General features: G+C 44.0%; 1 protein-coding gene and 1 long non-coding RNA gene across 5 annotated transcripts in view; one reads left to right on the forward strand and one right to left on the reverse strand.

Annotated features, from left to right (window-relative positions):
- Nucleotides 1-25,299, reverse strand: part of LOC114451345 (voltage-dependent calcium channel subunit alpha-2/delta-4-like) — a 63,172-nt gene that overhangs the window by 28,900 nt on the left and 8,973 nt on the right. Inside the window, exons 1-8 of one of the 4 annotated variants that reach the window (XM_028429871.1) lie at nucleotides 8,764-8,799; nucleotides 5,607-6,438; nucleotides 5,459-5,540; nucleotides 4,262-4,378; nucleotides 3,014-3,073; nucleotides 1,498-1,660; nucleotides 1,280-1,411; nucleotides 1,144-1,204 (exon numbers count right to left, since the gene is read on the reverse strand). In XM_028429871.1, coding sequence (XP_028285672.1) covers nucleotides 1,144-1,204; nucleotides 1,280-1,411; nucleotides 1,498-1,660; nucleotides 3,014-3,073; nucleotides 4,262-4,378; nucleotides 5,459-5,540; nucleotides 5,607-5,608 — 617 coding nt within the window. In that variant the 5' untranslated portion in view covers nucleotides 5,609-6,438; nucleotides 8,764-8,799. Of the gene's footprint in view, nucleotides 1-1,143; nucleotides 1,205-1,279; nucleotides 1,412-1,497; nucleotides 1,661-3,013; nucleotides 3,074-4,261; nucleotides 4,379-5,458; nucleotides 5,541-5,606; nucleotides 7,899-8,763; nucleotides 10,572-25,299 lie in introns of those variants that run through there. The other 3 variants (XM_028429870.1, XM_028429872.1, XM_028429873.1) reach the window with 3 other exon arrangements.
- LOC114451348 (uncharacterized) lies at nucleotides 14,411-14,959 on the forward strand. The gene is made up of 2 exons (XR_003672196.1): nucleotides 14,411-14,590; nucleotides 14,862-14,959. It is a non-coding gene; the product is annotated as an uncharacterized LOC114451348 (long non-coding RNA).

A 25,299-nucleotide genomic window follows, 5' to 3' on the forward strand; every position in this document is an offset into this window, starting at 1 on the left:
AAGCAGAATTTAGACTGACGTCCGTGCAGAGGAGAGGAGGCACACACATGACCAGAAACTGTGTCCCCCTCCATGATGGAGCCATCTCAAAACTGCATTTAACAGCTGGCTAACACTTGAATGGGTGAGAAATGTTAAAGGGGACGGTCCAGTCCAGGGAAGACTTCCTGTTTATCAGATGCCCTGCTCCTGTAGCCAAACTACTAAACGGCAACAAATGTTGAAGAGTTGAAAACTGCAGTTCAACCCATGGCCTCTAGGGGCCAAAAGACAGTCAACCCTTATAGAGCTGCATGTTAAAATGTACAACCTTACAGCAGAAGTAGTCTCAATCTACACAAAGTTTACTCTTTGCTAATAAAGTTCAGATTGTGCATCTGCTGTTAAAAGAATCCAGCTGTTGCTGCCGTGCAGTGAATTCTGGGATATGTTGGACCACAAAGGACCCACCTGATGCATCCCAAATTCAAAGGCGCCTCGTCACACCGCAGTAACCAAGTCAGTTTGCAAATCAAGCCCCTCAAGTTAGAGACTGACATATAGAACATGAGCCATTCAGAACCTGCCAGAAAAGACGCATCCACTGAACCATGAGAACATTTGATGAAAGACTGAATCTGGTTCTGCTCCTTTAGCATCCCGCTGCAGATGCAGGCAGCAGTTCCTGCAGTAATGCAGCATGCTGAGGCATTCAGGCACATATGTGCGTCTCTGGTATTATTTAGAAATGCATGAACAGTCACATATGGTGCCATGTGGGCTGCAGTGACCCAGCTAAGGAGCAGCTTATCGTCTTTTGCAGAGGATCAGGACTCCGGCTGGCCGCCACTCAGCAGACACACAGCCGGAGGTATGGCTGCCTGTGACTGCGTTACAGAGGGGGTTTCCTCTCTTCTCTGCTGTGGCAGAAACACTGCAGCAGCGTGATCTGACCGCAAAGATATGGATGGAGAAGAAAAGTCTGTAATCAGCACTAAGATGTTGCTGAGAGTGTCCCTCTGTCTCTGTTTTCCCTCTGCTGGCGAGTTGACACCTTTATTAACTGGCTAATCTTACCGGGCCATCTGTCCCTGTGTCTTCTGCTTAACATTTAGATGTAATTCAAATCAGCAAGCCTAATTCATTTACATCTGCACATCTCACCAGTTTCTGTTCCTGCAGTCAAAGGCCACCACACCGTTGGTTTCTGGAGTCCATTTAATACCTGACAGAGAGAGAACATAGCATCAGATCACGGCTGTAAAACTGATCTGACAGACTTCACATAACAACAACCCACCAGGGTAGATCCTGAAGAAGCCTGTGGAGCTGCCAAAGAACTGCCAGGTGAGCGTGGGGTCCTTCAGGAAGTTATTGATGAAGACATCATTTAGCGCCTCAGAGTTGTAGACGGCGTTGAGGATGTTGGGATCTGCACAGAGGAAGAAAAAAACCATCCTGATGAAGACATGTTGGTGCTGCTGCTGCTGACCATGGTGGATGTGAAGCGCCTCCGACCTTTGTTGTAGACGTTGGTGGGAACCTGGATGGTGCTCTGCTGAGTGTTTACTAGCATGTTGTTGAAGTGCTCGTTCTCCTCCAGGGGGAACTCTCCGCCCAGATCCACAAAGTTCCCATCCTCGTCCATCGTGTTGATCATCATGGAGTTATAGTAATCAAACTGAGAGATGGCAGGAAGGAAATAAAGATAAGAAATAAACAGCATTAGTTAACAGTGGTATCGTATTTCAGAACAAATACTGTCTACACCTTTAAAATTAATTTAGATACTAGCTAACATGTCAGCTATCAGGTACACAAAACAACTGTGCACATGTTGGAGTTTATTTTTCTCAGTTATTTCATGCTATAAAAATGTTTGCTGTCATGAATGACAGTGCCTTATGCTGTATTATATTCAAGGTTTAAAATATTTAAGAACAGCTACAGACAGCCGGATTCAAAGGAGGGCTGGTCGTAGAGCTGCAGACCCCCACTCTGTTTGGACCTCTTCCCACTGGACAGAGGTACAGGAGCATCAGAACTCACACCAACAGACGGAGACACAGCTTCTTCCCCAGAGCTGTGAAATCCATCACCCCACCGTCCCCATACACCTCCCACCCACCCAAAGACTGAGCAATAAACCTCTGTACACAGACACTCTGCACTTTAAACCACTGATACGCTGCATTTCGTACAATACATTAATACTAGTCCATTTAAAAATGTAATTTGCACTCTTAGTTTTACGCTTTTTGTTCTATTTTCTATGTATTTAGGTATATTTTAAACATGCCTCTTTTTTATTTCATGTGTCGGACTGTGTGCCTCAGCCAAGAGCTGCTGCACTAACTTTCATTGTGCCTCGCATAGTGACGATAAAGATTCTTGATTCTTGAGCTAGCTAACTAGCCAACCACCCTGCCGTGCAGAAATCAAATGTTGCACATGTTGGATAATTCCTCTCTGACATAAGCTTGTATCATGGCTCACATTAGCCAATATAATAGGTAAGTTAGGTAATATGGGTAAATACATCCAGGCAGTGATAATAAGCTGAGCTAGCTAAAGTTATCTCTGCTGCTAATCCATGAGAACATTTCTGGTGCCTTATTATATCATATTATTGACCCATAGTAGTTTGTGCCATTGCCATGATCTGCCATGGTGTCGACCCAGATTCAGCCAGGATCAGTGAAGTTTGACCTAATCTAATTTGTCAGCTGGAGCTTTAAAGCTTCCACTGCTGTTACTCCACCTCTGACCCACCGCACTGTTAATATGCTAATGTTAGAGTTCAGCCAAAAGTATAGGCAGAGGGGGGAGGGGGGGGCAAGCCAGCTATATGCTGCTGTGTGACACATTCCAGGAAAGACAGGAAACGTTAAGCCATCCTGCTGAGCCACTAAATTATAGCTAAAGCTTGAGTTATGCTGGAAACAATTAACACAAAATAACTGCTCAGGATGTTAACAGGGTGGCGAGGGAGGCACCTGCTCGGACTGATAAATGCGATGAATTCAGCACTAACCTGTAATGTAGCATTGAACTCGTGGTACAGGTCAGCGTCCTCTGCCGACTCTGCTAATCTCTGACGAGAGACAGAAAAGAAGAAGGAATAAAAAAAAACTGGACAGACGGACACAGAAGCACAGAGAGACAAAAAATAAAACACTTGAGTATTCATGCTAAGCTAGTAGCCTTCTTGTCTGGATGAGTGTTTGTGTTGTGATGTTTTAGGTTTTAGGACAAGATGGGCGAAGGACACTTGACAACAGAGACGGTATATAACCATGGGCCAAGTGACTTTGACATCACCCGTAGGTGTCAGAGGCGCTGTTTCAGTCTCTGACTGTCAAGCATGTTGGCAGCATCAGTCCACCTTAACTCCAAATACAGGCAAAGAGGTGGAGCGCGAGTGAAGCTGAGGCAGGAGAAGGAAGATGGCGCTGAGTCGACCCACGTCTGTTCTCAGAGCGGCCACAGCCATAATATAAATAAAACGAGTGTGTTAATAAAATCCGTCCCCCATGCAGTAATTTGGGCCGCAACAAAGCTGTAAACATATTTCTGCTGTAAAGCTTCGGGTATTTACCCACCCTAGAGCCCTGAGAGGCTGCAGGGTGAACTACAATGTTAACACTTGGTGTCTAGCTGAAGGTCAAATCATGGCTGACAGACCGACAAAGACCCAAGCAGCATACACACTCTGCCTGACAGCATCTGATTGGACAAATGCTTTCAAAGCACACCTAAAATGCAAAAATTATTCTGCAAAATGTGTTAAGAAGTTTTGAAATAAGTGATGTAGTTTCAGATCCATAATGTTATCCTATGAGGTGTCATAGTCGTGCTGGATGCTGGCCTTAATGCTCAATTCTGATGTTTTTGGTGAAATCCGATTTTTTGGTGTTTGATGCTACCCCTCTCCTGTGTGAACGGACTGCGGCCCTGAAGTGACCTGAAGCGCAGAAGAGGACACAACGTCACACAATGTTGTGCTTGTGCGGCTTTGATTATGTTCATGTCCGATCATAGCCGACATAATTACAACCAAATAATATTAAGAAGAAGGCTGAGAAGGAAGAGAGCAGCAGCTGCAACGTCAGTACAGAGATGTGTGTGAGGTGCAGAATTGAGCTGTTCAGACTGTCATGACAATATCAGATAAAGGTCACGTTCATGCAAAAAAATCAGATTAGGTCACTTTAGCCTGCAGTCTGATCGTAGCCTCAGATGTTGAATGAGAAGCTGCCAGTCCAGATTTTTCGATCCTCACCTTTACTGATTTCATCTTGCTTCCCAACATTCGCTCGATTTCATCAGAGTATTCCTTCACCAGGTTGCTTCCGTCCACCTCCACGATCTTAACGATGGACTCCACATCCTTCAGTTTCTGAAATGAAAAGACGGTGACACACACACAGCAACTGAATGACTCAATATAAACAGCAGAGCAACACCTTCAACCATCAAAGCCTTTACATGAGCACGTGATGATGCACTGAAGTGTTTTCTCTTCTGTCAGATGATTGTGGGATTCACTGTGTGTGTTTGTTTAGTGGGAGGATATCTGAGGTAATCAGGTCACTTTCTCTGGATCAGGTACATGGATCAGCCAGCTGAGGCCCAGTCTGGTTATTTACACTCTGAATCAGTTGATTAAGTCATGTGTAATTCCAATTAGTCCAAGCAGCACACAAACACAAGCACATACATGAGCACAGCCAAACTCAACCAATGTCTCAGTAACACCTAGACATCAGCACACTACTGTACAACAAGCAGTCCTGACACACGCTTCTTTAAAGGGATAATTCACCACAAAATGTTTACACTTCTCCGATAACCTGCAGGGCGTTTTATTCACAGGTCTGAAATGTTGTTATAGATAGGTAATAACCACTTTACAGCCTCTACAAACCACATGAGCTGTAGAAAACCTGCAAAAGTAGTTTGGATTAAACATTTTAATCTTAGATTATCTGAAGGAAATGTATGCCGATATATGATGCATTCAAGGACCATTAGAAAGTCTGACAGCTTAAAAAAAAGGTTATAACGACCAGAAAGATGACGCACAGTCATGTTAGTTCACCACAGAGGTGGTGTTGTTTATTTGTCTGACCACAGGAGGCTGTGGTGTGTTTGGAAGCAGACAAACTGCAGACTGCTCTGACAAATCTAAATCTGACAGATGAATGGATGAATGTCTAAAATCAGAACAGGCCACAAATCCTGACGCCGGTAAAGAGGGCTCGGTCCTCAATCTGGGCATTACCATGATCCCTGAGAGTGTGTGTGCGCGTGTGTGTGTATGTGTTGATAAACACACTCACTGATGCAGAAAGGCAGGTTCAAACACACACTGAAACACTCCCTGTGTGCTCCCAGTTCATCGGGTCTGCTGGGCCAGTTTCATGTAAAATGATCATTTTATCCTCACAGTGCATCAGATCTCAGGACTTTTATTTACCTTCTGCAGTAGCAGAGAGCCGGAGTATCTGGTTGTGAGCTCTCTGAGCTCAACAGAGAACACCGACGCCCACTGCTGCACCCTGAAAAACAGAAACAACACACAACTGTTGAGTGATGCACAGAGAAGCATAAACAAACATACACACATCTCCTCTGTTTTTGGGAACTCCTCTCTCTCTGTCACCGGCCTGGCATCTCCTTTTGAATTCACTCGGAGGTGTCCCTTCTTCAATATGTCGTGTTGAACTGAGCTCACACTCACCAGGAAGGGGGGTGATCACCACCTACAGCGTCTCATTCTATAAGCTCACACACACACACTGTGCGTTTCATACCGCACTTTATCTGTGAGTACTTTCAGCTGTCACCACCACTGCCCGTCTGACTTCCTTCCAGTCCTGTAAGTGCTAGTTTTAATGTGCAAACGTTGCCATGACAACAGTGCAGCAGCATTCGTTTGCTCTTGGTGGCCTGCTTTATTCCTTCCATTTATTCAGAGACATGTTTCTGAAAAAACACAGCCTCTGCCAAACAGTTACATCCATAGACTCAGTGTGTCTGTGTGTGTGTGTGTGTGTGTGTCATGTTACGGCGCCACAGTGAAGTCCACTGTTTAGATTGAAGTGTGGTCAATTTATGGCCAGAAGGCGGTCTGTGTGAGGTCACAGTGACCCTTAAATCCAGTTCACCTGGATATTCAGTGGAGCCAGTCTCAGTTCACAGGAAGAAGGTCAATTATTCTCTGGAGTTCAGTGGACTCTGGTTTAAGGTAAACCTGTGGGAGAGGACATGGAAGGTTTGTCCATGGTCTATAACAGCTGTGAGAGAGCAGTCAGTACTCAGAGAGGGTCACAACAGAGCTGACAGGAAGAGGTAAAACCGTGGCACTGATGTCATCCCAGTACACATGCTGCCAGCGAAGCTCTCTGCTGCGTTTGTCGGATGCATCGTCATGGCAACGCTCTGCTCAGCAGTGGTCTGTTACGGCAGAAAAAGGCCCCTTAAATATGACAGTGATGAAAGAGATTTAGATAATCTGTTCTTCATCTGGGTCAGAGCGGAGAGCTGCAGGTGTCTGCTCAACTCAACACAACAATACAACGACAAGCCAGAGCTGAAATCACACACACACACACACAGACAGACACACACAGACACACTTCTTCCACAGCTGGTTAAAATGCAAGGAGCTTTAGAGACTCACTGAGAGTTTATATTTTTACAGATAAACATCAGAGATGTTGCCAGGTGATTTTCAATCGAGTCATTGATCGGTTAACAAACGGTCAGGCCCCCGGAGTTCAACGGCTGAGCAGCAGAATGACAAAGGTCCAAAAATAAATCACAAAATAATCATACACATCATGAGTGTGTGTGTAAACTTACTCAGCAAGTGTTGAGGAATGGAGGAGTTTATTGGTCCATCTGTTCTGGACTTTAATCCTCAGTTCAACACACACACACTCACACACAGTCACTGTACATTTAAAAATGCATTGTGGCAGATTTTACCACATTTATTTAATAATTATCTTTATTATGACTTAATCTACTGGCTACTTAGGTTCCTTTAATTATTTGTTCTAAGTATTAAAAGTCAATAATAGAAAATGTCACATTATCCCTCCACTGAATACTTTTTCCTCCCCATCAGACTGGCCATTTCCTGTTTTATTTCGATGGCTATAACATTTGGTGTTTCACGTCCCTTTCTTGTTCTTTTACCTGAATTGCACTAGTCTCTGTCTGCGTCTATTTGTTGACATTCTCACCCATCCTTTCCATCCTTGTTGCCAGTACTCCAGTTAAAAGTGGACAATAAAAACACGTCTCTCCCTTTGTTCAGGAAACATCATATGCAATTTCCCCATTGTGGGACTAATAAAGGTTTCTTAATCTTAATCAGAATCCATCCTTCAGTAATAAACAGGTGATGGAGACTTTCATGTACTAATTCAACAGTGTCAGGTCCTTGTGAGGGAAGAAGCCGAGTTAAATCTACACAGCTCCACACACATGTAGTTTCCAGCCTTTCGCTGGCTTTCCTCCAACCGACATCCAACAAATTGCTGCCAAGTCTGCAGTTCCTCTGGACAGCATCTCCACCCGCCTGCAGTGTTTCCCTGACACTGTCACTGATTCCAAATAAAACAGCCCAAAACAAACAAATAAATCCTCCATTGAGATCACCTCCAAAATCTAATCAGCTGATCCTCTGTGCTGAGGATGATCCGTGACCGCAAACACAGACGGCATCTCGACAAAGATAAGGTCAAACGGTCAGCAGTACAGACGGTGACCCACAATGACAGTCTTAAGATACTTCAGGTACTCTTCTGATCTAAAATCAGATAAATTAGTTACGTATCTGAATTATGTTCACAGGATCTGTGTATCCAGACAGACTACACAAAAAAGAAGTAGTAGAAGAAAATTTGATTTGAGTGGCTTTAGCCTTCCTAAAGCAGATGTGTTTTCAGGCTGTGAACATGTTTATTTCACTATAAAGTTGGACATTTTAAGATGGAGGTCTATGAGAACCAGATGTTTCCACCTCTTCATCCCTCTTCAGCATTTGCAGGGGTTTAGGTGGTGTTTGTATCCAGGTGATTTGGTGGTCTCTGTCCAGCCCTGCGGCAGCCAGCTGAGTGGCGAATGTGGGTCAGAATAGAAGGTGACCGAGGCTGAGGGGGCGTGTCGGCCATGCTGGCTCACAGATGGTGATGAGGAGGGAGTCATGCAGGACTGCAGCCGCTGCTAACGGCTGGCTGACAGGCTCATGTTTTAATGAGAGACAACGACGAGACCAAGCGGACCGAGCAACAGCGACGCATCACGCATTACTCATTTACATAAAAGTCACTGAGGACACAGGTGTAAAGGAAAAACTTTAACACTTTAACACAACAAGTGGCCAACACATTCTGGCTACTGGCAGACATGATGGCGGTTGGAGGTTAAAATTTAAACCACTGTGAGATGACTGGAAACACCTGGATGCATCCGGCTACTCATTCTGGCTCTCAGACAAAATCAGAGCAGATGTCGGTGAGTCCTCAGGGAGAAACTCAGCCTGCTGACACACAGTGATTCCCTCAGGATCTCCATGAAAACACAGCCTCTATCTATATCTGGAACAAGTCCAATCAGCACTACGAGCTCTGCATCCACATGTGCTTCGTTATGGAGCTTCATTACAAGCGCAGATTATTTTAAAAAGGACAAAAAGAAAGCTGATGCTCGCACTCGTGTGATGAACCTGATGGAGCTCCACATTAAATCCTCTCACGCACAAACACTTACGTTTCTGGTGGGATCTTCATCTGTGCCTGAGCTGTGACCCAGAGGCAGAGAAATGTCAGAATCCTCAGGAGGCTCCTCGCTCCCGGTGTTCTGCCCTCCATCCTGCTTCCTTCACACCTCACACGTGCACTCTAAAACTAAACTGAGACCGTCTCTGACAGATCAAGACGATGATAAAGAGTTTGAAGGAAATGGTTTTCTCATGTTGGCTAAAGACAGAAAATGGTAAAGCTTCTGTTGGTGGTCTCCTGACCCTGAATGGTCTCCAACATGGCTAAATAAAACTGTCCTGCTGCCGGCATCTTCTCTCTGCTTCCCCGTCTCACAATCTCATGCTCCTCTAGGAAACTTCCAAAAGATCCTTAAAGAGGCAGGTAAAGAACAAAGTTAGAATTCCATCAGAGAGGAAACACTGGACGGTGAAGGTTCCCCTGGGTTCTCCTCAGTAAGTGGGTTCATTTCTCCGACAAAAAGCCGGCAGTCTGAAGCAGATTTTGCAACCGCTCGCCTTCACTGTCGCCCAATTTGCGACATAATCCACTTGGATTAAAACTCCTCTTCCTCATGGTAGAGAGAGGGGGGGGGGGGGGGGGGGGGGCAGAGAGCCGAGGGGGAGGGTGGGGAGGGATTGAAACAAGGGATTGGATGAGGGCTCCGTTTTATCTAAGAGGATTAGAGCAATTTCTGGAGACAGACTCTCCTGCAACCAATCAGAGCTGCCGGAAAAGAAAAAAGCCCGAGGTTCACTTTGGCTGCTCAGAGAGAGAGGGAGAGAGAAAGAGAGAGCGAGAGAGATACCAGCTACCAGAGACATGATGCCTCGACACAAATACACTGACACACACACACACACAGACACACACACACATAGAGACAACAAGCTGATTAATCACTGTAATAACTAAGCAAAGTGTTACACTTCACCGACCCTGTGGCGGCACTGCAGACTCGACGCCAGTTAGAGCACCTGATGGCAAACACACAAGCATGCTACTGACACACTACCCAAGATCCAGTCTGACCCACATCAACTCCACGTAATACATTTAACAATTATATAACATCATAAGGTGATTGGTGGGACACATGAATAAAGTGACACTTCCATCCATCCATCCTTCTTCTCCTGCTTATCTGGGGTCAGGTTATCGGGGCGGCAGCCTGACCTCCCTCTCCTCCAACTCTTCCACCTCACTAGGGAGGCCCCCAGGCTACATCCTCAACTAGGTCCTCTCAAAGTGGAGGAGCAGTGACTGTACATGACCAAGCTCCTCACCTAGGCTCAAGGGAGAGACCAGCCACCCTGTGGAGGACATGGCTTATATCTAAAACCTTTCTTTCTTTCATTAACCACAGCTTGTGGTCATATGTGAAGGTGGGAACACAGATCAACCAGTAAACCGAGAGCCTCAGCTCCTTCTTTTGATATTAAATGAAGAGGAAGTGTCTGTAATGTGAGCATCTAATGTTGGACCTCCATCTCTGCACCATCACCGTTCATATCAATGCTAATCCACTAGCAGCAGGTGCTCAGGTGTAGAAATAAGACAGACCTGATTGGGAGTTTCACAGATCAGACACACATTAAATATTGATCAGAGGCACAGGAATAACTACAGAGTAATCAATAGATCAGAGAGTCAGAGAAGATCTGATCCTTCACCGCTGTGTCCGAACAATCTGCCTTCCTGACTCTTATCTGTTCATTCACTTGAGCTCTTCAGCTCATCAATCAAATCCTAATCATGTAACTCTCTGAGATCATAAAGAATGAAAATAAGAGACAACTTCATAGCACACATGTTCCTGTGTATTTTAAACGCATGAAAACCCCTGAAGAATGAGCCAACAGCTCCCTCTAGTGTCCGATGGTGCAACGTACACAGTGACGCATATGATGAATAAAACTGAAGAATAACAGAAGCAAGTTAAGAAATACATGGAATGAAAATTTAAAGGTGTGTGCAGTACAATATCAAACGGTATTAAAATATTAAAAAGTATTAAGTAATAATAAGTTAACTAATGTTATACTACATCTAGTTACATATAATAAATTTGACAATAAACTTGTCAAAGAAAACCACAACCTGAAAAATATTGGCAAAGATGCTGTAGCCAGAGTAGCCTTTAATTTGCAGTTTACCAGCTGATAGCAATAACGTAGCTGTGACTTCAACAGAGTCATCATACCAAAATGTTGACTCCAGACATGTGTCTTTGCCTTTGGAATCTCGTCTGGCCCAAGGACTAAAAGGGATAAAAGTAAGCAACAACCATCAGGCCTCCATGTTTCTGGTTCCTGTCCAGCCCATTTGTCATTCTAAAATTCTGATGAAGGGTGATGAGGTCAGGCGTCAGGTGACCTTCAGGTCAGGACAGACAAGTTCTTCCACACTAAACTGGGACGATCATTTCTTTGAGCTTTTTTTGTGCCACGCTGAAACAAGAAGCGACATCTAAACCCTCATTATCTGCTCTGTAGCTGCAGCCATGAGTCTATGAATGGAAGTTTGTAACTGTTGGTCTGGTCTGGACATTTTCCACTGGTCTGTCCATAAAAATGTCCAAATGTTACACTGACTGAATTACACCAGATAATGTCCCCCTGGGATTCTGATTCTGATTAATCATGGACAATAATCAAACAATCAGACTGCACATGGTGTCCATTTACTGTTGTTTACACAGCTGAAGCTCACAGGATGAGATAAACAAGCTCATCGGTGCCACCTAGTGGACAAACTCTGCAATAGAGACACTGGGCACATTATATGAATCGAAAAATCTCATGTTAACCTGGTCACAGTAATACCAGTTATAATTTAAAATACTGTGAACATTGATCAGATTATGATCTTAAATCCATCAAGTAATCAATCATTTTGGGAACATGATAGAATTAAGATCAGTGACTCCTTATTAACAAAGCTTCTCTCTAACTGAAATGTACATGTGGTCTGGGTTAGCCTTAAACCTTTAAAAGTGCAGCAGCTCACCTTTTAACATCTCAAATCACATCAATTGATCCCCTTCCTCCATCCATAATGTAAACGGACGTTAGCGGCTATCCGGGATGGTCACAGCCTTTATATGGATGGTGTGGATCAGCAGTTTGTCGTTTGCTGTATCATTTCTTGCTTTACTTTTATGAATTTGTGTGATGAGCATACTTGAATTCTCCAGAGGCCTCCCACTGACCAGAGCGGCAGATAATAATAATAAATATAAAAGTTAAGTGGTGAGTCGATGGATCAGGTTTTAACACTCACTGCCTTCATCATTTTTATGACCCTGGTCATTAAGTTCAGGCGTTCCTTCAACCGCTGACTGAATCCTCACAGCAGCACATTTTTCACTGAGGCTTCTCAGAACTGTTTGTGTGTGTGTGTCTGTGTGTGTGTGTGTGTGTGTGTGTGTGTGTGTGTTGTTAGGTGCTGATGAGGTGGGTTCCAGGTTCTTGCGGTGTCATGGAGGATCTGGTAACAGTGTGGTCTCAGTGTCAGAGCAGAGAGTAAATCAGACAGTTAGAGTGCTTCACTGACACACACACACACACACAGGTTGACCAGTGCTGTTCAGACTGTAAATACAGATGGACAAACCCTCCATGACGTAGGTTTTCAAAGCTCTGCGTTGTCCTAGACAATAAGAACAAGGACAGACTGTGAAGGGGGACATTTTAACATTTTAACAACTAACTTTGGAGCCAATGTCAAGAGGACGCTGGAGGAACTGCAGCTTGAGCCGGTCAAAGGGAGGTGTTCTCCACACAAAACCTCAACTACAAACTGAGCAGTTCATTTTTCAAAGCGTGTTTACACAAAGGGTTTTTATTTTAATTTTAAGGGTTAAAAATAATAAGTTATTACATTACTGCCCTGTCTGCCCCCCATGCAACAGATGTACAAGGCTGAGACACCTGAGTTATGTGACATGTAGCACGGTATGCTGAGCCAGAGCGTCATCAGGCTCCTCTTGACACCCACCCTGGGGTCAGAGGTCAAGCAATGTCCATAGATATATGCTGGTTATATAACTGCCTTCCTGCATATGCAGGAGCTTTCAGCAAACACTGATCAGTAAGGTTACGTAACAGAGTTTTATTTGAATGGTTCACAAAACAAACTGAAGCAACAACCAGAGACACAAAACGTCTCAGAGGGCTCGTCAGGTTGGAAGCAGATGAGATCTAAACTTTAATCAAACTTACAACTTACAATCAGACTAAACCCGAACACTCCTCCACAGCCTCCTTTCTGTTCTGCTGATTCTTGTGTGGATTTCTCTCCTGTGCTTCTACACAGCAAACAGCTGCTGCGCTATCAAAGTCCAGTCCATCATCCTCGGCCGTGTTAACACACCACCACCACACTCATGGTCAGGACTCAGTGTGTGTGTGTGTGTGTGTGTGGAGAGGGTTTCATCCCTCTGATATGCTGGGCTTAGCCAACCCGCAGCACAACAATGGTCGTATTGAGGAGTACGTTGCCCCGCGTGGCCTGGCGTGGATGGAGTGTTGTGGAGGGGTTCATGGGGTGACTGGGATGTTTTTGGGAGGAGGGGGTTGTTATGCGTAGAGACCCTGAGCCCTGCAGCTGTCGCCTGGCACGCTCCGGCCTCGGGGAGAACCGACAGCTCACGTCAGTGCCAAGTGTCCTGCTGCGGCCCATGGCGGGGGCCTCTGTCAACGTGGGGCATCTGGAGGGGGGTAAAATGTGTGTGTGTGGAAACAGGGGGGCAACAACTACCACAGCTACCCCCCGAGCTCCCCGCTCACTCACTCCCTCCCTGCCCGCCCGCCGACCTAACCCCTGGGCTGCACGTCACCCAGCTGCTTCACCCTGTGATGCCCAGTTCAAATAAAACGTGTCAGAGTTTGAGCGTCAAGCCGTTTATGTCGCTCACACGTGATAAGAGCGTCAAAACCAGCAGCTGTCAATCGCTCTTACAAAGTAGGTGACTCAACGACTACACCGGCTCACTTTCAGGACATATTAACATCCACTGCAACTCGAGGAAAAAAAAAACTCAAAAACGAATAAACAGCAGAGCACAGATTCATCAGTGCAGAAAGTCTGCCCTAACAATTCCAATAAAAACATCTACTAGTACAACTAGTTCATAATATTGTAAAAAACAGAACAGAGTTTGTGACTTTCTGATGGTATTTAAAAGCAGCATGTGAGAAAATTATACTTTTGCACGAGCAAGATTCTGTAAAAAATAAAAAAGCACACTAAGAAGGCTGATGGACTCACACATGACCAGCAGCCACGCTGTCTGCAGCTACACGTAAAACCCTGAGGCTGTTATTGAAGGTATCAAATGTGAAGAATATGAAGAAATGAGCGCATAAAATATATGTTTATGTTGTCTGGTTGGTCATTTAGCTGCTGTTAGCTAATGTCAGCATGGCTGAAACCATCAGCTGTAACATTAGTGCACACATGTAACATGTGAAGGTATGTCATTTGTAGGATTATGTATGAACACATGTTGCGAGCAGTACGTGGAAATGAGTGAAGACACTCTCAGAGTAAACGTAAACGATGAGTAAAACATGATCTCTGTGTGTTACACCGTTCTGACTGGATTCACCCAGCTCTCTCTCTCTCTCTCTCTCTCTCTCTCACACACACACACACACTCAGCTTTACCGAGGTTTTAGATAAAAATAACAGGGGAATCGAGTTGAGTGTATTAACAGGACGTTTCTCACACAGTGACGCGGCACAGCCAGCAGCGTTTGACAAAACACCGCAAACGAAAAGAGAGACAAAAGAAGAGTTCAAATCAAATCTTCCAGCTCTGATCCACCAAAAAGGTGAAGTAGATTTGATGTTTTTCATTTTCCAGAATGCACTGAGCTTAACTTGCTGCTTTAAGTGCTCTTATCAAAACTCTCCAGAGGCCTCCTCAAAATGCCCAATTTCACAGCACATGGTACATCTAATGGTCTGTTTCATTACCAATGTAAACAACAGCACAGTCAAGGGAAACAAACCCTAACCACATGCATCCTTGTCAGTGTTAATGAGTTACTTGCAGGATTTTTTCAGTAGCATGACACTGATGTGAGTTTGCCTTTCATGCAGATTAATCCCTCCGCCCATGACATCACTGAGATCCATGTGGCTCAAAAGTTGAAATATTCATGGTGACATCTGGATAATTAAAAAAAAAAAACACCCAGGCCCGATCGATCGCTGCCAAACCACAAGTGCAGAGGTTAGAACTGCCTCAGCATCGCTTCTTGTTCTCTGTTCCTCTGGATGAGCGCCGCTCAGCTCACAGTTGCTTTTTTATTTATCTGCCGGCGTCGGGCCAACAGTTGCTGTTCTGCCTCTTGTCCTCTCTGAAGCCCTGCACGGCCACCTGGAGCTGTCACTTCACTTTCACTGCGGCAGCAAACCTCCTCAGTCTGAGGACATGATGGATCTGAGAGCCGGGTTCAGGAGGAAGTGTAAATGTTCAAACTGTCAAAGCCTTCTCCACAGGCTTCATGGTTTCGTCACGTAAGAAACAGTTCTTCTTAATTAACTTATCACAACATCTACAAGAAAAACTTAAACTAAAAAAACTGAAGGAAATCCGTAAAGAAACGAGATTTGAATTCGAACTGTGAAAGCTTTGCAGAAACTCCTGTGTAAGGAAAGCAGCCATAGTTTTTTCTGATCTTGCTGCTGGAGGTCTGAGACGTCACAGATGTCACAGAATCTCCAAGAGACTAAACCAGAAACTGAAGCAGTGGCTTGTCAGTTACAGCCAAACATCAACTTGGCTCCAACTGTGGGTCAGTCCCCTCAGACCTCCAACTGTCCAACATTAAAATGTCCGACTTTACAGCAGAAACAAACACGTTCACAGCCTGGTACAAACACTGCTTTGGTGTAAATTGATCATTTTCCCCATTTGTGTCAACTGTACATGGGAACATTTACATAACATAGTTTTTGTATTATTATTATTCTTATTGTTATATATTAGTGTGAATTGATAAAAAGATGAATGGTCTTTCATCGCTAGCATCCTGCTAAGGTTCAGATTAGGACTGATGACGGGATCCTCCCTCAGATATATATCTCTATGTAGGCTATAAAAAAACTAAAACAGGAACTAAATCAATTTTTCAAAACTCCATGAACTTTATGTTTTTGGGCTCCAGTTATTTTCGGAATCTGAACTGTCATAGTGCCCTCTGTGGGACCGGAGGTTGCGACAGTCGGGGTTCTCTCCATATAGAAACTTTCTACCATCGCTCACTTTAAAGTCTCCAATACACTGTGCGATTTTGGGGAAGTCTGTGTTTAACACCAACTCACAAAGTATGTCAAGTAAGTAAGTCAAGTCAAAGCTCGTGTGCTCACACTGTACGGTGGTTGGCTGCTGCGTCACTGCTCACACCGTACATGACTTCACATTGAACTGGAATTTAAACACATCTAATCCAGAGCTGTTGCTGTTTCAAAGTAAAAATCTAAGTCAGTCAGAATCTGCCGTGTCGGCGCCGCCATGTTTGTTATCATCTGTAACAATTTCATGTAGGTGCCGTGATGTCAAGCGTGTTTGGCAAACGCATGCGCAGTGGGGGAAAAAACACAGAATTTGGACATTATCTCTGCTGAAACTGAGCGATACTCTCACGAGGGCGACAAAAAAAATCAAATGTCAGAAATTCAACCGATCATCCGATCGCCGCTCGTGCGATGTATTGAAATCACAGTCTGCAGCATCTTTCATTTTAAAGTGAGATGAGTCATACATGTCTGAAGTACAACAAACACACTGATGATGTTAACATGGCTGAAGAACTATTCCGTATCTGGTTTTAGCATTCAGGCCGTCTGACAAAGGCCAGAAACATTTTAACAGTGAAACCTGAATCACGGCCTCGGAGCTCTGCGATGACTCACTGACCTCTGATTCAGGGTGGAGGAATCTCTGACGGAGCTGCTGTACGAGGACGCGCAGCATGTGTCAGCCACGTTAACTTTATTTTGACTTACAATCAGCCATCAACAACACACACTTGGCTTCAATTACTATAAAACACCACAGATGAAGACCGCACTGAAACACAATGACCTTCCTTTAACAGGTGAATAAAACTGCATCGGGGTGGATCATACGCCGCCCTCGGCAGTGAAAAACCATCTGTGTGTTTGTGTTGTGTTGTTCACTGGAGTTCCACACCCATTAAATGGTAACAGGCGCTTTAATGGGGTGTTTTTATGCATTAGGCAAGTGGCCGCGCCGTGTGCCGCCACGAGGATGAGTTTATGAATGACCACACAGGGAGGCGATGGGAGTGCAGCCCCAGTTTGATAGAGGGGGCCCCTGATCTTTACTGCTAGTCTGTTTGGGCCCTTTACTGCCTCCTGAAAGCACAGAGAGCAGAGCTGGATACAAGGATCAGGTAGACTGGGCGAAGCGGTTTTGGCGTCTTTGTGGTGATGCTTAAGGTTTAACAGATGAACAACTGCAGCAGTTATGGATGGAGAAGCGCGTCAGATCGTCTTCACTGGAATGACCTCTCCTCTGCTAATCCAAAACAAGAGCAGAGGGCTGTCGCTGGGTTTCAGGCTACTGTGGATGCTCTCTGGAATGCTGCATATAAAACACTATGGGAGCCAACCAGGGGATTCCACCTTAAACCTGTGCTTCAATTCTGCATAATTCCAACCCCCCCCCCCCAGACATCTGTCATTAAATGATCCATTGAGAGCAAAAATAGTTTTGTACCAGTCATGTTTATTTCTGCTACCAGACCATAAACATGTCTGTTTTCTTTTGTGGGTTAGAAATTTAGAGCCGCCCCATTGTTATCCGTGTTTGTTGTGTCCAGAAGCATGATGAGTGTCTAAGAATTGCTCCAGCACTGAGATCAAACTGTAATCACCTGACAAATATCAGCATTATGTCGTGTGACTACAAGACAAGATGTGCTGTATGGTGTTAGCCATGCCTTCACCATGGTCATGAAAGCAAGAGGACCATAACAATAAACTTAGATTAGATTCACTAGGGTCACTTTTCACTTGAATGAGACCGATGTGAACTGTACTAAATTATGATATTATTAAAGTGCAACAGGAATGAGCCATAACACTAAACATACTAGTAAATAAAAAGAAAAAGATTAAGATGAACTTTATTAATCACCGTGGGGAAATTGAGTAAAAGCTCATTCAAAACAGTAAATGCTAACAAGTGGCTAAATGGGACTACAAATTATGTCATTAAATGTCATCGAGGTGTTTGTACTGTAGAAACTGTAGGTAAATTTGGTGCTGATGCTGTAGTCATGTGACCGTGCTGTAGCTGGTTTATAGCGTAGCAATAGCTTTTAGCTTCTGGTGATTATATTTAGGCTTCAAACATCATAAAGTGGTGTACATTAGTGAAGATGATCCTGCTGAACTACACCTGAGAGGATCATTAACGTCCTGGTTTAGCCTCCAAAAACATGTCACAAGAACAACCTAAAATCAGGAAGACAAAACAAAATATCACAAACGGCTGTTTCTACCTGTGAGGCTGAGCACTGAGTTGTCTTTGCAACGCAAATTACAGCACAGAGAAAAAGAACAAAGTCAGAATCAACGCCAACTTCTCCCCCTCAGAGGTCAGGTCACTCCCGACAGAACAAATTCGGCTTCAGGCCAAGCCCGAGCTTTAAGCCTCCGGCACCGCCACGGCCTCCCGCTCTGCCTCTTCAAACTATCAATAAAAGGATTCCAACTTGGCACGACGCTCAGATTCTGCAGATCGAGCCAACGATTAACACACAAGAGGCTCTCAGAGTGGTAGAAATCCCCTCTCTGCCGCACGGTGTCCTGTTACCAGCACAATTTTCAGGGGTTTTAGAGTCTTCCTGTGTAAATCAATATATTCTCTGTAATACTAATGATTCACACTGAAGGTCTGACCAAGCTGCTAGCAATACTTCAAAGAGTTCATCCACAGATATTCAGATTACACCTCTACCTCTCTGTGTAGTTAGAATATTATCTGGGATTTGTACAGAGATGTACTGTTAATCCCAAAAAGGAAGTAAGCAAACGAAGGCAGCGCTACCCACAGTTTAAACTCTGTTTAACAGCCTCGATTTCCATCATATTTCAAGATTCTGGTAAAAACCGTCAAGGAACAAAACACTCATTTTAATTATTTGTATTTGCTCTAAATACAATTTTATTTTCTTCCTTTTCTCAGAGGTTACATCTGATTCATCAGGCCTTTACAAATGTGTTATTTAGGTACAAAGATGGAAGTAAGAGCAGAGCTTACTGCCAAAAGAGACAATAAAAATCTCAGATCCTGGTCCTGGTCCAGGACCTGAAGGACCTCTGACTGCACAGGGTTAACATGTCCCAGGAGACACACACACACACACACACAGTGCCCCAACCTAATCCCCCCCCAAAAGCAGCGGCTTTAGTGTAATTCACGCCGCAGCTGTCCACTGCTGGAAGAATCGAGAAATTGTCCTGCACATGTTCAACTGCAGGAACAAATGTCACAAAGCGCAGCAAATGAAAAAACAAGATGGCCTCCTGACACACACACACACACACACACACACGCAGTAAAGTATAAACGTGCTCATACCAGGGAGTACATGATTTAGAATCAAGGAGGGCAGGTGGAAGATACCAGACAGTACTGTGTGTGTGTGTGTGTGTGTGTGAGAACATAGAAACACTCTGCAAATCATGGTTTGTAAATGTGATCAAATTATAAAGCACCAACAGTCTCTACGAGTCTGAATAAATAAACAAAGAGTAGAAAATATCAGGTAGGAGAGGAGTGGTGGAATTCAAACTCTAGGAGAACAACAGATCATTTATAGAAATTAAACTGAAACATGGCTGTGGGCTTGTGGGTCAGCTGGTTGTAAAGTGTTTTTTGATGCCTCGTGGAACTTTTGTTTTTAGCCTAAACCATCCAGACTCAAACCTCCTGAGACCTGCAGACCTTATCACAGGCCTCAAAGATAAAGCAGGAACAGTAACAGTAACACAAATCTGTCAGAATATAAATATTCTGTTAGCACCACCAGTCCTGTCCTGTTATCAGAGTTTAACCTCTCTCTCCCAACTCTGGGTGTGGGAGTTTGGAATACCACAGTTCCATTGTCTCTTATTCAAAATGTTTTCTGCCCCGGCAGCAGTCGGGACTCATAACAAGCCATCATTAAACATAAGAACAGAGCTCGAGTGAAAATACTGGTGGAGGCATCTATTTTCAGCACTAGAGGGCTGGGCATAAACAAAAATGTATTTTATACGTACAAATCAGACCGTATTGATTTTTTTCTTGCCTCAGTAAGTGTGTGTGTGTGTGTGTGTGTGATACATTCCCGGCATGTCCATGGTCTTACTGAGCATTAGTGAACACATTCACCAGCATGCCAGACGACTCAGGAAACACGCTGCAGTGTTCCTGTCCGCCTCAAGGGGGTGCAGTCCGCTAGGGACTAAAGACTAAATACATTTTTATATTCTTATGTCCAAAACTATTATAGAGAGCTGAAATCCTTGAGATGATGAGTGTGTGGACTAATTAATTCCAAACACGACATTGAGGAATAAGCAAAAAACGCCAACTGATTCAAAACTTTTCCTTCTGTGCATCCTGATAAAAGCCTTTGCTATGTTCTCTCTGTGTGACTCAGAGACTCACAGATTTTAAATTGTTAAGGTGAACAATCAGTCAGAAACTTGAAAATAAGATTGCTATGAGTGAACTTTAAGGTGTGCGGACAAGCACATAGAAGAAATTAAAGTTCTGCAGTTCCTAGGGTGGCCACTTGGTGGGAGTTGCCAACAGACGAGTATTAACCATAACTGAATACTGAGCAATAAACCTGTTCTTTAGAAATCTGTAGGTAACTTCATAAAAGCCATATTTAGAGTCAATGAAGCAGTTTTGATGAAATTATACATATTTAAACTCCCGGTTATACAAACCTTGAATAACTAGGATGTTCTGACAGAGATTTGTCTTATTGTTCTGATATAAATGGTCACACACACATAAAACATATCAGAAAATCTGGTGCTATCTCCTCAGTTCTGATTTCAACAACGGTTACTGACATGTTTGGAAAATCCACTCATCCTGCTGCATGTAAACGTCACACAGGCCGATAATTTGTGAAGCTGTATGTTGGCACCGCTGTGATCTGCTCTCTCATTTTACATTTCAGGCATTTCGCTGACACTCTTGCTGAAAATGAGTCCCTGCGTGTCACAGGGAGAGTTACAAAAACACATGTCATGTTGTAGCCGGAACACTGGAGCGTACCGCTTTAACATCGGGACATCGGCTGGCAGCTCAGCCACAGTCCTCTGGCTGTAATCTGACTTCATACCCGTTAGTGTCAGGAACCAAAATAGACCCATGGGAAAAACATTAGCAAGTATTTCTTTTCTTTTGAACGGTGGAGGTCTGGGCTGGCAGAACGTCCTAGACCCCATCGCGAAAAAACTGCATGCTCAACATGATGGTGAGGATTCATTAACTCTTGTCCTGACGCATCTTTTCCTGACAAGACATACCCAGAGAAAAGGTCACATACCCGAGCCCGGGCCCTTAGTGACGCTCCCGACAAAAATAGTGTCATAAAGTCATCCATCAAACAAGTAGGCCAGGGGTCAGTAACGAGCTGTCAGACGAGTAAATCTGTGAAGTCAAACCGAACCCATCAGGAACATCACAGAACACCCTTTAATTCAAAGTTTAAGGTTTATTTGATAGTTCCCTGATCCTTAACTTGGACTATAAGTATACAGTACCAATCGAGTGAGTGTGTGTGTGTGTGTGCCAAAACTGCAGATGATCTGTTTGCCTGATGGGGTAATCCTAGATTTTAGCAGGATAAAGATAATGTTACTGCCACAGACTGTAAATAAAGATGGCTGAACCTTCCTGAAGAGCGTTTTTGAAGCTCAGTGCAGAGCTGCTGGCCAAAAACAATGGTAAAACCACAGACTGTTGTCAGTCCTGATGTTTCTGACAGTTCTTGAATGTTTTATGTGTAATTTGGAAAATATGGCAAAGTCTAAACCTTTATTCTCTTATTTGAAAAATGCATTTTGCGAGAAAGTTCTGCACTCCTTGGAATAACTAGGAAGCCATGATTTACACGTGAGACGTGCTATCTATAGCACCTGGAGCTAACATTTTTTCCACTGTTGTTCTCCACTGTCCACTGTTAAAATAATTAAAGAAACCTAACTTTAAATTTCTCTCTGTGTTATTCTACACACATATCTGAGTTTTCACTGCTTGTAGCCATGGTTGTTTCCAGAAAGGAGCAGGACTTTTGCTGCAGTGAGCCCACACTGACAGAAATTTCCCGCTTAGGTTAAAGGTGCTATGAGGTCGCTGTTTACATGCGTTTCTGGGGTAGGAGATTGTTGATCAGTCGTGCCTTTTTTTCCAGTGGTGGAAAGTATTATATAAGTATATAAAGTAAGTATTTGTACTTCGTTACTGTACTTAAGTAAATTTTTATGTGTTTATACTTTACTTAAGTAAAAATAATAGTGCATACTTTATACTTTCTCCTCCACTACATTTCTACAGTGTTTGTAGTTACTTGCTACATGTGATGAACACAGTGTGGACTGATGTGAGGTCAGACTCTGCATGGAGCTGGTGTCACGCTGCCAGCTGTGTTTCTATAATGAGCCTCAGTCATGATGCCGGTGCTCTGGCTCAGTGAGCTAACTAGTTAGCTGCTGTCTGCTAACACAGGTCCATCCATTAATGTCTAATTAACATGAATCATAACATGAATCTACAGCAGGAACACTGACACAGTAAACATGCTGAATGCCTGTTTGTTATCAGCAGCCTCTCTGTTCACTTGATGCCCACAGCCTGCCTCATGACACACAGACCTGTCCACAGTTGCTTCTGGACTGAACATGGACATTAACTACACATGCTCCATTTTAATTTGAGATGATTTCTTTGATTATTCAGATCCTTTCAGATCCTTTGCAATGGAAATCAATAATATAAATGCAACACTTTTGTTTTTGCTCCCATGTTTCATGAGATGGACTTGAAGATCTAAACTTCATTCCAGATACACAATATTACCATTCCTCTCAAACATTGTTCACAAATCTGTCTAAATGTGTGATAGTGAGCACTTCTGCTTTGCTGAGATAATCCATCCCACCTCACAGGTGTGCCACATCAAGATGCTGATCTGACATCATGATTAGTGCACAGGTGTACCTCAAACTGCCCACAATAAAAGACCACCCTGAAATGTGCATTTTGTTTCTGCTTTATTGGCGGTCTGGGGACTCAGAACCAGTCAGTATCTGGTGTGACCACCATTTGCCTCATGCAGTGCAACACATCTTCTTCGCATAGAGTTTATCAGATTGTCTATTGTGGCCTGTGGAATGTTGGTCCACTCCTCTTCAATGGCTGTGCGAAGTTGCTGGATATTAGTGGGAACTGGTGCACGCTGTCGTATACGCCGGTCAAGCACATCCCAAACATGTTCAATGGGTGACATGTCCGGTGAGTATGCTGGCCATGCAAGAACTGGGACATTTTCAGCTTCCAAGAATTGTGTACAGATCCTTGCAACATGGGGCCGTGCATTATCTTGCTGAAACATGAGGTGATGTTCATGGATGTATGGCACAACAATGGGCCTCAGGATCTCATCACGGTATCTCTGTGCATTCAAAATGCCATCAATAAAATGCACCTGTGTTCTTCGTCCATAACAGATGCCTGCCCATACCATGACCCCACCACCACCATGGGCCACTCGATCCACAACATTGACATCAGCAAAGCGCTCACCCACACGACGCCACACACGCTGTCTGCCATCTGCCCTGAACAATGTAAACCGAGATTCATCCGTGAAGAGAACACCTCTCCAACGTGCTAGACGCCATCGAATGTGAGCATTTGCCCACTCAAGTCTGTTGGCGACGATCTGGAGTCAGGTTAAGACCCCGATGAGGACGACGAGCATGCAGTTGAGCTTCCCTGAGACGGTTTCTGACAGTTTGTGCAGAAATTGTTTGGTTATGCAAACCAATTGTTTCAGCAGCTGTCTGAGTGGCTGGTCTCAGACGATCTCGGAGGTGAACCTGCTGGATGTGGAGGTCCTGGGCTGGTGTGGTTACTCGTGGTCTGCGGTTGTGAGGCCGGTTGGATGTACTGCCATATTCTCTGAAACGCCTTTGGAGACGGCTTATGGTGGAGAAATGAACATTCAATGCACAAGCAACAGATCTGGTTGACATTCCTGCTGTCAGCATGCCAATTGCACGCTCCCTCAATGCTTGTGGCATCTGTGGCATTTTGCTGTGAGACAAAACTGCACATTTCAGGGTGGCCTTTTATTGTGGGCAGTTTAAGGTACACCTGTGCACTAATCATGATGTCAGATCAGTATCTTGATGTGGCACACCTGTGAGGTGGGATGGATTATCTCAGCAAAGCAGAAGTGCTCACTATCACACATTTAGACAGATTTGTGAACAATGTTTGAGAGGAATGGTAATATTGTGTATCTGGAATGAAGTTTAGATCTTCAAGTCCATCTCATGAAACATGGGAGCAAAAACAAAAGTGTTGCGTTTATATTTTTGTTGAGTGTATATTGGTGCATGAGTACTTTTACTTTTAATACTTTAAGGACATTTAAAAGTAAGTACTTAAGACTTTGTAGCACTTCTACTTTTACTTGAGTATATATTTTGCTGGGCAATTGTACTCTTACTTAAGTACCAAGCTTCAGTACTTCCAGTACTTACTGCTATTATTTGTGTTGTCTTTGGGAATTGAAGCCATTGGAGGAACTGCAGTTTCTGAAACGTCATCTCTCAGGTCGCTGCTTGGTTTAAATGAATGGCATGAGTCAGTCAGTCAGTAGCGCTACTGCAGTGACAGACACAAATCGCATTGCAACACAGCAACACAGAACTCCATCTGCTTCCACTCTTGTGAGAGTGAATCCTGCCGCTCACTTTAATCCGACATCAGACAGGAGGAACAACACTTCATGTCTGAGAGTCTGAGAAAAACCCTCCCACCCTGCATTGTCAGTACAGAGAGACAAAGAGCAGACATGAAAACGATCTCCGGTTCAAACTCAAAACAAAATGAAAACAAAACAAATCAGAACCTCTTCCCATGCTCCCCTCCATTCATATTTATCCCATAAGAAAATAACAAACCTATTAGTGCTGATCATTAACCATAAATATCAAACAATCGCTGGGCCCAGATGGGGAGGATTATGTCGCCTTAAAGTCATTACCATCACATCCTCTCCTTAAGCTTCCAATTCCCTCTCAGCTGCATTGTAATACCCTGCTGCGGATCACTTTCCCATATTAAACTCACTGTTTGCCGATGAGCTTATTAATGCTTTGTTTTGCTGCGCTGAAACAAGCCCCCCTCTACTCGGGCAGATAAAAGTCTTGAGCGTAATTAATCCGATTTAGCCTCAAATGGGACGGAACACTGTGAAAACAGGCA

This window comes from Parambassis ranga, chromosome 19 (genome assembly GCF_900634625.1).
Source record: "Parambassis ranga chromosome 19, fParRan2.1, whole genome shotgun sequence".
Classification (NCBI taxonomy): Eukaryota; Metazoa; Chordata; class Actinopteri; family Ambassidae; genus Parambassis; species Parambassis ranga.